The sequence below is a fragment of the Stenella coeruleoalba genome, assembly GCF_951394435.1.
Source record: "Stenella coeruleoalba genome assembly, chromosome: 8".
NCBI classification, from domain to species: Eukaryota; Metazoa; Chordata; class Mammalia; order Artiodactyla; family Delphinidae; genus Stenella; species Stenella coeruleoalba.
Window position 1 is genome coordinate 59,178,461 of NC_137154.1, and position 18,096 is coordinate 59,196,556.

An 18,096-nucleotide genomic window follows, 5' to 3' on the forward strand; every position below is an offset into this window, starting at 1 on the left:
GGGAAGCCCTGTAGATGTATTCTTGATATACCTGTGAGGAGTGACGAATTCCACATCCTCCTATTCCACCACCTTGACTCCTCCCTCCTCTTAAAACTTTAAATTCCCAAATGTTGACCATGAGTTTACCTTTCGTTGTTGTTATAGAGATGTCATAAACACAAATTATTGTAATCATACTTGCTTCATTTTAAGCATCCTCTACATGTGAGATACTACAGAAATAATATATTCAATAATCCTATAAGGTAGCATCATTGTTCTTGATTGTAAGCCAAAGGATTGTTCTGTATACTGCACTGCCACAAGTTATTCACATTCCTCCTACATGTAAAACATATTCACTCCTACTCCAGGACCTCAAAATGTCATTTCCCATTATTGCATCAGAATTGAAATCTAGGATCAATCCTCTAAGTCCAGATGTATAAAGGACTCCAATATCTCAGCCCTGTGATTATAGTTTCTCTGATCCAGAGACCTTGAACTTATAAAGGCAAGTTATATGATATGCAAACAATCAGCAAACTATGGTGAGACAGTGGCAGATAACAATAATGGATCTGCTTATTTAAATGGAGAGGAATAATAAGCATATGGCAATCACTGGTCAACAGAATTTCTGAAATCCACCTGGACACATATTACTGGATCACCCTTTTCCACTAGCAGAAAATATTACTTGATTAGGGCCCAGTTCTGCTGCTTGCCAGTATCCCCCTGTCCATTGTTCTCCAATATTCTTGATTCCACCCTCTAACATATTCTTTCTTGACTGTAAGAAATGGCCCATGATTGCCACTAAGTAGCTTTCTCAGCATGTTGCATTCCACAGAAAATTGAGAGTCCAGAGACCCCCATTTAATTTGAGCTATCCCAGTACCTTTTAGTCCAGGCCAATAAAACACCCTTAAATCTTTGTGGGTTTTCTATCTATCAGATTATATACCTCTTCATTAAATAAAATCCAAGCCTATATTATTTTATGAGACAAGCCTCTTTATGCCTAGACTTACTCATAGTTATTTTAGGGATTAGATTTCTAGGATGATGCCCTTAAAATTTTTAAAAGCCCTTTTCCACTGAGAGGATGTTCTAAGTACCATCTGAAAGGCCTCAAAGAGTCTTATAGCCACCCTTGATTTACCTTTACCCTGAGATTATATCATACTTAAAAGTTGAGGAAACCATAGAAGGCACAGAGAAATAAGAAGCTATGTCTCTGATGGGCTTAGGTATAAGAGAAGCTGAGATATCATGCTTACTGAGAAAAGTAATGAACACAGAACTGAGAAATCCTCTATAAGAGAGGATTAATTATGCAAATTATGCAGAATATGCAAAGTTTCCTCAATTTATATGAACAAAATTTTGTGTCATTAATGTTAAGTAGCCTTGGTTTGGGTAAGAAAATTTGTAGAAATAACTAAGTTTGTCATTCATAAAAAAAAATGACCCTGGAAAAGAGTAGTAAGTCTTTTCCTTCTAGAAAGACTCCTTTAAACACAATAGACTAAGAATGTTATATTTTGTGATTTAAGGACAAGGAGGAGACAGAGCTGTACTTACCTCCTCTGCACACACCCCAATACATATTTACTAATTCTCATTAAATATTTAATCAAGGATCCAAGTGTTCCGTTTAAGCGACACATCCTAAAATATAATAGTGAGGGGCTTCCCTGGTGGCGCAGTGGTTGGGAGTCCGCCTGCCGATGCAGGGGACATGGGATCGTGCCCCGGTCTGGGAGGATCCCACATGCCGTGGAGCAGCTGGGCCCATGAGCCATGGCTGCTGAGCCTGTGCGTCCGGAGCCTGTGCTCCGCAACGGGAGAGGCCGCAACAGTGAGAGGCCCGTGTATCACAAAAAATATATATAAATAATAGTGAGATTAGTGATAATCTGACAGGCAAAAGAACCAGATTTCTTTATAGTTATTTGCGAAACGCAGCTCGATCCTATATCTCACATTGTGGTTTGTGAACCAGAAGCATCAGTATTACCTGGATGCTTATAAGAAAGACAGAACCTCAGGCCCAAATCCCAACCTACTGAATCCATTTCTACATTTTAACAACACCCCAAGTTATTCTATGCACATGAAAATTTGAGAGGCATTATCCTGGACAATGAAAATGATTTTACAAGATAATTAATACATAACACCTCTGGAAAAGTAGTTCATTGTTCAGAGGAGGTAATAAACAAGTAAGCCAATAGTTACTTTACTGCATGATTGGTGAAGGATCAATATTAATTCCTTACCTGAACCCAGGTTTTGATGGAAGTAAAGTGAGGGAGAGGAAAAAGGAAAACTATTACTTAAAATGTCATTCATAGGGATTTAGACCAAGATGGCAGAGTAGAAGGACATGCTCTCACTCCCTCTTGCAAGAACACCAGAATCACAACAAACTGCTGAACAATCACTGACAGGAAGACACTGGAACTCACCAAAAAAGATACCCCACATCCAAACACAAAGGAGAAGCCACAATGAGACAGTAGAAGGGGTGCAATCACAATAAAATCAAATCCCATAACTGCTGGATGGGTGACTCACAAACTGGAGAACACTTACACCACAGAAGTCCACCCACTGCAGTGAAGGTTCTGAGCCCCACATCAGGCTTCTCAACCTGGGGGTCCGGCAAAGGGAGGAGGAATTCCTAGAGAATCAGACTTTGAAGGCTAGTGGGATTTGATTGCAGGACTCTGACAGGATTGGGGGAAACAGAGACTCCACTCTTGGAGGGCACACACAAAGTAGTGTCCGCATCAGGACCCAGGGGAAGGAGCAGTGACGCCAGGGGAGATTGAACCAGGCATACCTGATAGTATTGGAGGGTCTCCTGCAGAGGCGAGGGGCAGCTGTGTCTCACTGTGAGGACAAGGACACTGGCAGCAGAAGTTCTGGGAAGTACTCCTTGGTGTGAGCCTTCCCAGAGTCCGCCATTATCCCCACCAAAGAGCCAGCGTAGGCTCCAGTGTTGGGTGGCCTCGGGCCAAACAACCAACAGGGAGGAAACCCAACCCCACCCATCAGCAGTCAAGTGGATGAAGGTTTTACTGAGCTCTGCCAACAAGAGCAACACCCAGCTATACCCACCACTAGTCCCTCCCATCAGGAAACTTGCAAAAGCCTCATAGATAGCCTCATCCATCAGAGGGCAGACAGGAAAAGCAAGAAGAACTACAATCCTGCTGCCTGTGGAACAAAAATCACATTCACAGAAAGACAGACAAGATGAAAAGGCAGAGGGTTATGTACCAGATGAAGGAACAAGATAAAACCCCAGAGAAACAACTAAATGAAGTGGAGATAGGCAACCTTCCAGAAAAAGAATTCAGAATAATGATAGTGAAGATGATCCAGGACCTCGGAAAAAGAATGGAGGCAAAGATCGAGAAGATGCAGGAAATGTTTAACAAAGACCTAGAAGAATTAAAGAACAAACAAAGAGAGATGAACAATACAATAACTGAAATGAAAACTACACTAGAAGGAATCAATAGCAGAATAACTGAGGCAGAAGAACATATAAATGACCTGGAACACAGAATGGTGGAATTCACTGCCGTGGAACAGAATACAGAAAAAACAATGAAAAGAAATGAAGACACCCTAAGAGACCTCTGGGACAACATTAAACACAAGAACATTCGCATTATAGGGGTCCCAGAAGGAGAAAAGAGAGAGAAAGGATGTAAGAAAATATTTGAAGAGATTATAGTCGAAAATTTCCATAATATGGGAAAAGAAATAGCCACCTAAGTCCAGGAAGTGCAGAGAGTCCCATACAGGATAAACCCAAGGAGAAACATGTTGAGACACATAGTAATCAAATCAGCAAAAATTAAAAACAAAGAAAAATTACTGAAAGCAGCAAGGGAAAAACAACAAATAACATACAAGGGAACTCCCATAAGGTTAACAGATGATTTCTCAGCAGAAAATCTACAAGCCAGAAGGGAGTGGCATGATATACTTAAAGTGATGAAAGGGAAGAACCTACAACCAAGATTACTCTACCTGGTAAGAATCTCATTCACACTCGATGGAGAAATCAAAAGCTTTACATACAAGGAAAAGCTAAGAGAATTCAGCACCACCAAACCACCTCTACAACAAATGCTAAAGGAACTTCTCTAAGTAGGAAACATAAGAGAAGAAAAGGACCTACAAAAGCAAACCCAAAACAATTAAGAAAATGGTAATAGGAACATACATATTGATAATTACCTTAAACGTGAATAGATTAAATCCTCCTACCAAAAGACACAGGCTTGCTGAATGGATACAAAAACAAGACCCATATATATGGTATCTCCAAGAGACCCATTTCAGACATAGGGACACATACACACTGAAAGTGAGGGGATGGAAAAAGATATTCCATGCAAATGGAAATCAAAACAAAGCTGGAGTAGGAATGCTCATATGAGATACAATAGACTTTAAAATAAAGAATGTTACAAGACACAAGAAAGGACACTACAAAATGACCAAGGGATCAATCCGACAAGAAGATATAACAATTACAAATATATATGCACCCAACAGAGGAGCACTTCATTACATAAGGCAACTGCTAACAACTATAAAAGAGGAAATCGACAGTAACACAATAATAGTGGGGGACTTTAACACCTTGCTTACACCAATGGATAGATCATCCAAAAAAAAAATTAATAAGGAAACACAAGCTTTAAATGACACAATAGACTCGATAGATTTAATTGATATACATAGGACATTCCATCCAAAAAGAGCACATTGCAGTTTCTCCTCAAGTGCACACGAAACATTCTCCAGGATAGATCACATCTTGGGTCACAAATCAAGCCTTGATAAATTTAAGAAAACTGAAATCATATCAAGCATGTTTTCTGATCACAACATGATGAGATTAGAAATGAATTACAGTGGAAAAAATGTAAAAAACACAAACACATGGAGGCTAAAGAATACCTTACTAAATAACCAAGAGATCACTGAAGAAATCAAAGAGGAAATCAAAAAATACCTAGAGACAAAGGACAATGAAAACACGGTGACCCAAACGTATCGGATGCAGCAAAAGCAGTTCTAAGAGGGAAGTTTATAGCTATACAAGCCTACCTCAAGAAACAAGAAAAATCTCAAGTAAACAATCTAACCCTACACCTAAAGGAGTTAGAGAAAGAAGAACAAACAAAACCCAAAGTTAGCAGAAGGAAAGAAATCATAAAGATCAGAACAGAAATAAATGAAATAGAAACAAAGAAAACAATAGCAAAGATCAATAAAACTAAAAGCTGGTTCTTTGAGAAGATAAACAAAATTGATAAACCATTAGCCAGACTCATCAAGAAAAAGAGGGAGAGGACTCAAATCAATAAAATTAGAAATGAAAAAGGAGAAGTTACAACAGACACTGCAGAAATACAAAGCATCCTAAGAGACTACTACAAGCAACTCTATACCAATAAAATGGACAATCTGGAAGAAATGGACAAATTCTTAGAAAGGTGTAACCTTCCAAGACTGAAATAGGAAGAAATAGAAAATATGAACAGACCAATCACAAGTAATGAAATTGAAACTGTGACTAAAAATATTCCAACAAACAAAAGTCCAGGACCAGATGGCTTCACAGGTGAATTCTATCAAACATTTAGAGAAGAGCTAACACCCATCCTTCTCAAACTCTTCCAAAAAATTACAGAGGGAGGAACACTCCCAAACTCATTCTATGAGCCCACCATCACCCTGATACCAAAACCAGACTAAGATACTACAAAAAAAGAAAATTACAGACCAATATCACTGATGAATATAGATGCAAAAAACCTCAACAAAATACTAGCAAACAGAATCCTACAACACACTAAAAGGATCATAAACCATGATCAAATGGGATTTATCCCAGGGATGCAAGGCTTCTTCAATATACACAAATCAATCAATGTGATACACCACATTAACAAATTGAAAAAGAAAAACCATATGGTCATCTCAAAAGATGCAGAAAAAGCTTTTGACAAAATTCAACACCCATTTATGATAAAAACTCTCCAGAAAGTGGGCATACAGGGGACCTACCTTAACATAATACAGGCTATATATGACAAACCCACAGCAAACATCATTCTCAATGGTGAAAAACTGAAAGCATTTCCTCTAAGATCAGGAACAAGACAAGGATGTCCACTCTCACCACTGTTATTCAATGTAATTCTGGAAGTCCTAGCCATAGCAATCAGAGAAGAAAAAGAAAGAAAATGAATCCAAATTGGAAAAGAAGAAGTAAAACTGTCACTGTTTGCAGATGGCATGATACTATACATAAAGAATCCTAAAGATGCCATCAGAAAACTACTAGAGCCAATCAATGAATTTGGTCAAGTTGCAGGATACAAAATTAATGCAGAGAAATCTCTTGCCTTCCTAAATACTAATGATGAAAAATCTGAAAGAGAAATTAAGGAAACACTCCCATTTACCATATCAACAAAAAGAATAAAATACCAAGGAAGAAACCTACCTAGGAAGACAAAAGGCCTGTATGCAGAAAACTATAAGACACTGATGAAAGAAATTAAAGGTGAAACAAACTGATGGAGAGACATACCATGTTCTTGTATTGGAAGAAGGAATATTGTGAAAATGACTATACTACCCAAAGCAATCTACAGATTCAATGCAATCCCTATCAAATTACCAATGGCATTTTTTACAGAACTAGAACAAAAAAGCTTAAAATTTGTATGAAGACACAAAAGACCCTGAATAACCAAAGCAGTCCTGAGGGAAAAAAACAGAGCTGGAGGAATCAGACTCCCTGACTTCAGACTATACTACAAAGCTACAGTAATCAAGACAATAAGGTACTGGCACAAAAACAGAAACATAGATCAATGGAACAGGACAGAAAGCCCAGAGATAAACCCACACACCTATGGTCAACTAATCTATGACAAAGGAGGCAAGGATATACAGTGGAGAAAAGACAGTCTCTTCAAGAAGTGGTGCTGGGAAAACTGGACAGCTATATGTAAAAGAATGAAATTAGAACACTCCCTAACACCATACACAAAAATAAACTCAAAATGGATTTGAGACCTTAATTTAAGACCAGACACTATAAAACTCTGAGAGGAAAACATAGGAAGAGCACTGTTTAACATAAATCACAGCAAGATCTTTTTTGATCCACCTCCTAGAGTAATGGAAATAAAACCAAAAATAAACAAATGGTACCTAATGAAATGTCAAAGCTTTTGCACAGCAAAGAAACCATAAACAAGATGAAAAGACAACCCTCAGAATGGGAGAAAATATTTGGAAACGAATCAACAGACAAAGGATTAATCTCCAAAATATATAAACAGCTCATGCAGCTCAATAATAATAAAAAAAAAATCCCAGTCCAAAAATGGGCAGAAGACCTAAATAGACATTTCTCCAAAGAAGACATACAGATGGCCAAGAAGCACATGAAAAGCTGCTCAACATCACTAATTATTAGAGAAATGCAAATAAAAATACAATGAGGTAACACCTCACACCAGTTAGAATGGGTATCATCAGAAAATCTACAAACTACAAATGCTGGAGAGGATGTGGAGAAAAGGGAACCCTCTTGCACTGTTGGTGGGAATGTCAATTGATACAGCCACTATGGAGAACAGTATGGAGGTTCCTTAAAAAGTAAAAATAAAATTACCATAAGACCCAGCAATCCCACTACTGGACGTATACCCAGAGAAAACCATAATTCAAAAAGATACATGCACCCCAATGTTCATTGCAGCACTATTTACAATAGCCAGGTCACTGAAGCAACCTAAATGCCCATCGACAGATGAATGGATGAAGAAAGTGTGGAACATATATACAATGGAATATTACTCAGCCATAAAAAGGAACGAAATTGGGTTATTTGTTGAGACATGGATGGATCTAGACACTGTCATACAGAGTGAAGTAAGCCAGAAAGAGAAAAACAAATATCATATATTAATGCATATATGTGGAACCTAGAAAAATAGTATAGATGGACCGGTTTGCAGGGCAGAAATTGAGACACATATGTAGAGAACAAACGTATGGACACCAAGGTGGGAAAGCGGCAGGTGGTGGGGGTGGTGGTGTGATGATTTGGGCGATTGGGATTGACATGTATACACTGATGTGTATAAAATTGATGATTAATAAGAACCTGCTGTAGAAAAAAAGAAACTTCAAAAAAACCCATAAACAACCAGAAAATAAATGTCATTCATGCTGTCACAATGCTTATTACCTAGTGACAGAGAGAGTAACAAAAAGAAAGAATATATACACGAGTACATAGAGAAGAGTGAGACAGAGATCTGCAGAATCATCCAGCTATTTCCATTAACATGTGGAGATGGAAGTTTGCCTTTTGAGGGCATACTTATGGATGAAAAATCCTAACAGAACAGTGATAAAAGTTTACGGAGCTCTCCCAACTGACTCTGAGATGCATGGAAAGGAATACTTATTTTTGAAATCCACTGAGATTTATAACTTTCTTATGTGCCGACTGCTGACCGATCAAACACACAAATGGAGACAGAATACTAAGGACCATGAAACAAAAGACATTCCAGAGAATAGTTCACAGAACAAGAAGAACATAAAGTGACCAGAAAAAGGTACAGAATGCATCCTCACCCACACTATATATTCATCAATAGTTAAGAATTCTTAGCTCTTCACAGAGAAGAACATGGGGATTCATTTCAGAACCCACAATTTATGTTATATTTCATTGTATGAACATATGTATAATAAATTGTACTCATTTCTTCAGTCACAGGGAGGGTTCTTTAGTCTACCTTGGTTATCTTCATAAACCCCTAACTTAGGAACTTCTCCAAATTTTATTTATACAACTATACAATGAATGAGCACTTCCTAAATATTAGAGGTAAGATTCTGGTATACAGAGACATCAGGTATACAAGCCCCTCTGAAAGATAGGACCTTCACTGGGATTATCTCATGTTACACAAGACCTTTCTGAATTTTTGGGGAAATCTTCTCTCTATTGTGTCTGAACTCAATGCTACACTTATGGGTATTATAATCACAGTTTCAAAACAGTTGTTTATCATTTACAAAAATTATTTTCGTCATGATTCTCAGGTCATTTTTGCCAACATTACATATCTCTCTTCCTGAAACTTCTTGTTTTATTTTTCCCTATATCTCTCTCCACATCAGCAGGTGTAGGAAATACAAGCATATGCTTGGAACACATAATTCAGTATGCCACCTACCAACACTGATTCTCTAGAGAGGCAAACTCAGTATATTAAAATTTAGGTTGGTCTGCTGCCCAAGAAGCGTTTTTCTTGCCGTAAAATTCTTTTAAGCGCTAGCTATATGTCAGAACCTGTTTCCATAGCTGATACATCTGAGTTTGAAACATAGTTTGTGTATTGTGTGTGTGTGTGTTTGTATGCATTAATTTTATTTCCCTGTTTGCCCTAGCATGGATTCTGGTATAAGAGGACTCATCTTGTTTCTTACATAAGATTCTCCATTTCATGTGAGAATCACAGCATCAGCATTCCTCTCCTTTTTAAAATAATAGACACTGAAAATAATCTGTGACAATTATGTATTAGTGAATCCCATGGAAAAATACATATGGTAATGGAGAGCTACTATTTTGTCCATCTTGTATTTCTGGGGTACAGTTCTTCATCTTTATAATAGAAACTACAGTATTGATCTTGCATGATCATTCTGAAAATTAAATGAAATTATGTATATAACAAGTGAAGCACATCGTTTTTCTCAGATCATGCATGGAAAAAATATTGGCTCCTGCTTTCCCTTCTTTGACCAAGCAAGGAGGCATTGAAGAGGTAAAAGGAAGCTGAAAGAGGATCTGGAATTCTTTCTGCTGTCACAGACATGGTGACCCATGGAACTCAGGAAATCCAAGTTCCATCTGCTCATTTATTTAAGGTAAAGATTCTATGTGCCACCTATCACTCTAGGTACTAAAAATATAACAGTTTGAACAAGTGTGAATCAATTTATCCTCCCTTAGGATATAGAGAAGTAATTCTATATCTCTCACTATGTTCATCTAGTTAGTGTAAAGCACATCCCTACACACAATCCCCCGAGCATGCCAGACATGAATTTCCTTCTAGAACTAAACTCTTTCCCACTCCTCAGTGTGTTTAGTAGGGATTGTGATACTGTGACCTGACTTTTGCAAGTTACTTCCATTGACATCTGCACATTGCTTACTATTGCATTACAGTTTCTATGATGATGATGATGATAGTGGTGGTGGTGGTGGTGGTGATGATGATAAAGTTGAAAATGGGTACAACAGAATTTGAAACAATCTCATCTAAGGAAGATTATTTTAAATGTGTGTCTCTTTCTCTCATTTCCTCATTGATATATTCAAGGAAAAGTGGTTTTGAGTGGCTAGACAAAATGATTTTTCTCTGATACTTACTTCTTAGCTGATTGAGTTAAAACATCTCTGTTAAATAGGCAAATCTTCAGACCTGGAATTTACACTAGTCAACAAAACTATCAATATGAAAATTAGGATGTATATTTTCTCCTATCTGAAATATCTATGTTTAGGATTTTTGAGGTTTGGCATTCAGAACCAAACTTATAAATTCCCATTGTGTGCATTCGAGGAAAAAAATGTGTACCTCAGGAAACGTAATAAAGGATGCATGCTACACTCACCTCAAACAACATATAACTATGAAGGATTACAGCTGTAATTGAAAGGAAATTGTTATGGTAGACAGAGATGGAAATTTATTATAATTTTGAAACTACCTCAATTAGGATGCCTCTGGCCACCTACCAGATACTATTTTTGGTGTCTCATGCTATTTACATATCTGCAACTGGAAAAATTGCAGCTCACATCTGCAGGCTCTCCAGAACAATACCTTTGAGCTGCAGGTGATGTCTTACTTGGAGGTACCTGGAAGGTTATGCCTCACAACCTTCCTTAACCAATAATCAGTGATCAGTCTAATTGAGGATACTAAAAGAGACCCCCAAATCTTCTTTCTTTCCTCTAAGCAAAACAACATACAACAAAAACAAACACAAAGAAACCTCTGTGGTACAATATAGGTTGCAGACCTCACAGCTTCATTTCTTTACTTTCCCTATCTGGTCTCCCTTGCTTCCTTAACAATTTCTACTGAGACATTCCCTGATAAATTCCTGGTACAAGAAAATCCTCTGATTCAACTACTAGAGACCAAATCTAGGAGTCTTCAATCCCAGGAAGCCAACTCGGAGGAAGAGAACATGGAATTGGATCACTCACTGGCTGAACGGCAATAAAGCCCACTGTTGGGAGTAGGGAAAATATGGGTAAGTCCTGGCATGTTCTAGAAGTGCTATCTTTGAGATTTTCACCTCAGGTGAACTGGAATGGAATACTGTTGGAGGAGATGCTATGATTTATGAAATATAAATGACATTTAAAGGTCATTTAAATGACAAGAACATTTATAGCAGTATTAATGCATTAGAAGGAGAATATCACAGGCTAAGGAGGAATATTTATGATTTTTAATCAAATATCCCACAGGGTAGAGTAAAAAACCGTACAGTATAATGCTGAGGCCTTGGAACATAGTCAGGGATCTTCCAACATTTTCATGGCTGGATTTTAAAATTGTTTTGAATCAGTGACTCCTTTGTGTTTTCCCTTTTTAAGCAGGAATATTCATAATGATTACTCTAGGCCTCCTCTATCATTCCATGTTGAGGAGAGATAGATAACTGGTCTCTTTACTTTCACATCTTCCCTAAAACCAACTCCTAATCCTACATTTTTGATCTCAGTACTACACGGGATATTCTATTCTACAAACCTTAAGTAATCATAGACTTCCGAAACTTTGCCATGGCTCACTTCTAACTGAATACCATACCATCTTGAGCCTCAAATATGTTTCTCAAAACTATTCTGTTCATTAAGTTTAACATCTCACCACAACCATGTTACCTATGAAGTTGAATTGAGCAGAGTTATCCTCACAGATAGAGAAAGTGTACTCCTGGTAGGGCATACATGGAAAACTGTGGTCACCTGCTCGATGAGACCAACATGCTCCTGGAGGCTTTTCATCTTTCTAATTCTAAATTTTTTAAGTTCAGAGTTTTATGAAAACATGTTTATTTTAAGTAAGTTGTTCTCAAGTTGTAATAGGGAAGAGAAAATCTGACTGCATGTCGGATCTGTTTCTTTTCCTTTAACCTTTGTGCTCTGTTACCTGTGCTTAGTCATGCTGGCTCTGCACCTTTTGTAAAAGAATGTTGCCTACAGCCTGAAATACACAGGACAGCTGATTCTTAGGGCTCTGATCTTTAAGAGTCCATTCATAGGGAGATAAAAAGTTGCAGAACAGAGAATAACACTTGTCTTGTTGGAGGTTTATAGGAACATGTGACCTATCCTATGTGGACAGCTACAAGAACAAAGGATTCCTGCCCAAGAACTTTGCAACAACTAATCACCCCCCTTCCCCGTTTTAGTATAAAAGAAGCCTGAACTCTAACTGAGGTAAGATGGTTCTTTGGGACACTAATCTGCCATCTTCTTGGTCTGCTGGCTTTCCAAATAAAGTCATTATTCCTTGCCCCAACAACTTGTCTCCCAATTTATTGGCCTGTCGTGAGGTGAGCAGAATGAGCAATAAAGGCAGTACCAAAAGTCTGTTCTGCATTTTTTTTTTTTGTATTCTTTCACAGTACTCAATTTTTTCCCCAGGTAAATCAATCTTTTGTCTTGTTTATCTAAGTCACCCATTAAGGAGGCCATCTTAATGACAAAAGTGCATTCATTTGTAACACTGTTCCCAAGGATTTCTCAACAATCAACTTGCAAAATCAATCTAATGTGATGTTCAAACGCATACTACATTTGTCTGTGAATATCCTTTTCAGGTAAGTTTTCTTGTTAAACTTGGTAAACTTAATGCATTCATTGTATGAATTCTCCAGGTGATTTCATGAAATGCCAAATCACAACATCCAAATCTTCCTTCACTAGCACTTCTGGGAATATCTGAAGTTTAGGATAAGCAACCTCTCTGTGGTAACATTTTAAAATGTTAGTTAACTTTAATAAACCCATATGGACACAAACATACCAAACACTAGTTTAGTTGTCTAAATTTCATAAAGAAATTTAAAAGCCTTGAGTAAACTTTATTCATATACCCATTCATAAACCCCACCTGTAAATCCTAATGCTTTATCGTTTTCCTGCACAGAATGAAACATATAGCCCCTATCACACAATGATTTCAGATTTATCCCATACAATTATAATCTGTTAGCCACCTTCTAAAATCTATGGACAGGGTAAGCCTCATCAGCTGCCCACTCTAGTCACTTGACTTGATTTCAGATCCCTGCATTTCTACTAATTTTAGTAGGTTGGAGTGGAACACAATTCATTTTATTGATAACTGCCTTATCTTTCTTCTTATTGCTTATCTTCTCAAGATTTCTATGTGCTCCCTTTCTTTTTGCTCCTCAGAGAGGCACTTTTACTTTTTCTCCTGCCAGACTTCCAAGGTATTTCTACTAGTAGCTTCTCTTATTGTAACAAAAACATATTACAGAGTTGTTTGGTCAGTCAAGGTGGACAAGGCTGTGTAGAAATAACAAACAACTTCACAATTTCAGAGACTTATTGCAACAAAATTTAATCTTTCATCCCTGTTACCTGCCCAACATAAGCCATTACAGTCACTCAAGGAACAAAGTCGACAGAAGCTTAATTTTAACCTTAATCCAAGATCACTATTAAAGTAGGAAGAGTGTGCCCCAAGTAACTGCACAACTTTAAGTTTCTACTGTGAAGTTACACATGCTCCAGCTGCTTGCATTACCTTGGCTAGAGTCACATGTCTGGGCCTAATTTAAATGGGTCACAGCAATTCTGGGCTCCAGAACTGCTTGTGACTGGCTAATGATGATCCCTGGGATTAGGTGGTAGACTGATCTCTAACAACGTGGTTTCAAAACTCAGCTGCAGTACTTTTTATTTTTGTGATCTTAAATATATTACCTAAAACTTCCATGCCTCAATTTCTTAATCTAAAAAAAAAAAAAAAGCTAAATAAGAACATCTACCTAACAGGTCGTTTAAAACAAAATTCAACTGAGTAAATTTGAGGATCAAATTGGCTTTTTCAGCAATTCATGAATCTGGAAGCCTCCCATCTAGCAAATAGAAAGGAGTTCTGAGGAGCCATACAAAATAGAAAGTTTTTATAGACGGAAGGAGACAGGGACAAGGAAAAAGTGTATTACCTCATCCTTCTTTGGAGGATAGAAGGGGTCTATCAGGCAGGTTACCTCACTACTGCTGACCAGGAAATTCCAGACTGACTGTTTAAGCTTACATTCCTAGAAGAAGTTGAAACTTCAGTTAGGTTAGGTATTAAATTTTGCTTCGCTGATGTGGGGTTTAGCACAAGTAACTTCATTTTGGGCCTGTTATTTCTTTGTAAACAGAGCAATTATGAGAATTCAGTGATGAAACACAGTGTCTCACTTAAAATATGCATTTCTGGACATTAATATAACATAGAGTCCCTTTTCATTTTCCCCATTCCAAAATTTCTCCACCCCATTTCCTACTACTCTTTACCTGGAGCTCCTTGCTCACACTATATATTGTACACTGGCATATTTATCACAGAGTTTGTCCTCAATGATGAGAAAAAGAAGCAGATATTTCAATGAACACAGATGAAATGCTGAGCCTGGCTGGCAGATGAGTAAGTAGATAGAGTACAAAGTCTGAGAATTTCTCTTTTACAAGATTTAAAGATCGTTTTGATGGTGGGGCACAACACAGTGACACTCAGATAGATGAAAGGCAGAACTCTTTGTTACTTAGAGCTCCAAACAAGAGAAGGCTTCCAGGCAGGGCCACACAGGGAGTAGTCTCTGAAGCCAGGGTAACAGCATGCTGAGCTGTAGGGCACAGCTTATATATGGCAAATGGGGTGGGGCTAGCGGGGTTTCACAGGCTCCCTGTAGACTGGCCAATTTGAATAATTTCAGGCTCAGGGACATAGGAAACTGTCCTTAGTTATCTGGCCCCTGGTCCTGGGGCAATTAGGGTTAGTACATAGCATTCCTTGATTCTGAGAGCCCCAGCCCTGACAAGAGAGGTGTTGGAGTGTGTACTTAATCCACTACTGCTCAAGAACAGGAACTCTAGCTAGGGCCTCAAAACTGGGGAAAGCAGCATTAAAAAAAAATAACAATTTTTACAATTGCCTTAGCCACACTTAGAGAATTTCACCCATTCCTTAGTGAGGAATGAGTTGAATTAAAACTAGAACCATGCTATGTTTACATCTTTGTATACAATACATAATCTGATGTTCACTTCACATGCACATGTTTACAATCAAGTAAGTCTGGCTTTGCTTCTTTATTCCACCCCCTAACTCTTTTGCAAAATTATTCCTAAAACTATAGTAATTAATTGCTTTTTATGTATCCAGTCAAACTCCATTTTTTTTTTTTTTAGGCCTGAAAAAGAATTCTTCTGGATTTGATTAATGGCGTGCTTCTAAAAAAGGTTAACTTCAAGTGAAACCGCTGTTAGAATTTTGTTGCCAGGGTGGCATGTCAGTACTCCAATCTTGTTATTTATCAAAAGAAAACAATAATAACTAATAATATGTACATGTAAGAATTTTCATGCTTTTTCAAGTTAATGTTATTTAACTGGAATTATTTTATATTTTTTCCTTTAATGAAGCCTATGACAGGAAAAATAAAGAAATGAATCCCTGTTGTAGATTTTATTGACAGGACTAGACAGGTCACAAACAACTAGGCATCATATGTAAGTTTTTAAAGTTTAAAATGGAAAATCAAGAGAAAAATTGTGAGTCCCTGGATATGTGGGTATTCATTAATCATGGCAAATAGAACACATTTGTCCACTTCTTAAAATGAAATGATGGTTATTGGTTTCTGGTTTTGAATGAAAGGAGGTTTGAAGTCACCACTCCACCCTAGCAACAAGCTAAACAGATTGAAAAAAGTCAGCAATTCTTCTTAGATCTATAAGAGAGGGGAAGACACAGGGCAGCTGACTGCTCCCAAGATAAGAGAGACAGAAAGGTGAATAAAGGGAATTGTCACTCACCAGAGCAGAGATGCATGAGCAGAAAGTGCCTTAGGAAGCAGTAAAGGGTAGGAAAACCTGAACTGTAGCTGACAAATTGCTGGAGGCTCAGTGCAAACAACTCTGAGAGGGTAAACCTTCAGGGGGACCTCATCAGAGGGGGATTCCCCGCATACTATGACATTTACCTCCGTGAATTTAGCCAGTTGCCCACGCTATAAAACAGAGAAAAATCTCCTCAGTCTTCTGGCAGGAGGAGGGGAAAAGGAATCATTTTGAAATACACCAGAGAACTCTCATCTTCTTAATAAGGTCTGCCTCCAGGAGAAACTAATTAGCTAAACCGAACCTACTTGGGTATTATCAGAGCCTATCTGACGAGGACAAGGAAATATCCAAATATAGAACCCTGGCCTACTCTAGCCACTCTGTCCCATCAAAGAGAGGAAGAAAAAAAAACTGAGAAACACTTGTGATTTTAAAATTCCAGAGGTGTAGGCTCACTAAAACTGAGACCTAATCAAAGTACTATAGACTGCTTCCCCTCCCCACCCCCCCACCTCACCACCACATTATTTAAGGACTACTTACAGCAGTTCCTTTTACCCAGAACAAATATCTGGCTTTCAAGAAAAAAAAAAAATCACAAGGCATAACAAAAGGCAAAAAAGAAAAAAAAAAAAGGAATTTGAGAAGACAGAACATGAGAACCAGACATGGCAGGGATCTTGGAATCATTAGACAAGAATTTAAAACAACAGTGATTAATATACTAGAGACTCTAAAGGATAATGTAGACAGCATGCAAGAACAGATGGGCAATGTAAGCAGAGAGATGGAAGTCCTAAGGAAAAAAACAAAAAGAAATGTTAGAGATAAAAAAACACTGTAACAGAAATGAGGAATGTTTTTGATGGGCTTATCAGTAAACTGGACATGGCTGAAGAAAGGATCTCTAAGCTAGAGGATATATCAGTAGAATCCTTGAAAACCAAAAAGCAAATAGAATAAAGACTGAAAGAAAAAAAGAACAGAATATCCAAGGACTGTGGTAACATACATGCAATGGGAAGGAGTACAATAGAGAGAAAGGAACAGAAGAAATATTTGAAATATAATGACAGAGAATTCCCTAAATTAATGTCAAACACCAAACCACAATCAAGGAAAGTTTTTCCTCTGTCAGAGTTTCAGCTCCTGCAGTCTGCCATTGCCACAAGTTGCAATCACTACCATGGAACAATAAGAGAACAGAGATAAGAAAGAGAAAAATGGGATAGATTCCAAACTGCCTCTGAGCATGAGGTATTCCCTTGTTCATTCATTAAACCAGAAATAGAGTAAATCTCTTGGAGCATTTTCTGTGCTCTGGTACTTGCAGATCACAGAAAAGTGTCCAATGCATTGAATATCTAGGTTTCCAATGCATTGAGCTCTGACCAGGGGAAGTGGAAGAGGAAAAAGTGGTAAACTCACTGCTGGTTTGGTAGTATTATAAATTCATGTCTTCCCTTATCTGCTTGCTACACTTTACTTTTCAGTTTTCTCAAATAGTTACTCAATGTATGTTTTCAGGATTTATAATCACATTCAATGGGAGAGACAGGGTAGAGTGTCCTTAAAACGTCTTACTAGGAATTTGAAACCTAGACCATTTCCACTTAATGTATTCAATAATAATTAATATGTTCAGATTTAGGTTGACCATTTTTTAATTTATTTTCTGCTTTTCTAGTCAGTTTCTTATTTCTCTGCTCCCCCTTTGCTTTTTGGATTAAGTGAATAATATTTTAGAATTTCATTTTATCTGTTGACTTTTTTGGCTATATCTTTTTGTGTTATTTATAGTACCCGCTCCTGGGATTAAAATATACATATCTAATCTTTCACAGTCTACTTAGAGTTAA

The 18,096-nt window shown here is 37.6% G+C and overlaps 1 protein-coding gene across 6 annotated transcripts in view; it reads right to left on the reverse strand.

Moving 5' to 3' along the window:
• The window catches only part of LOC307190962 (uncharacterized protein), a 445,225-nt gene that overhangs the window by 69,309 nt on the left and 357,820 nt on the right, over positions 1–18,096 (reverse strand). Inside the window, exon 6 of one of the 6 annotated variants that reach the window (XM_079930479.1) lies at positions 13,164–14,445. The exons of the other annotated variants lie outside the window; for them this stretch is intronic. Coding sequence (XP_079786605.1) covers positions 14,391–14,445 — 55 coding nt within the window. The 3' untranslated portion in view covers positions 13,164–14,390. Of the gene's footprint in view, positions 1–13,163; positions 14,446–18,096 lie in introns of those variants that run through there. 6 annotated transcript variants of the gene reach the window in all.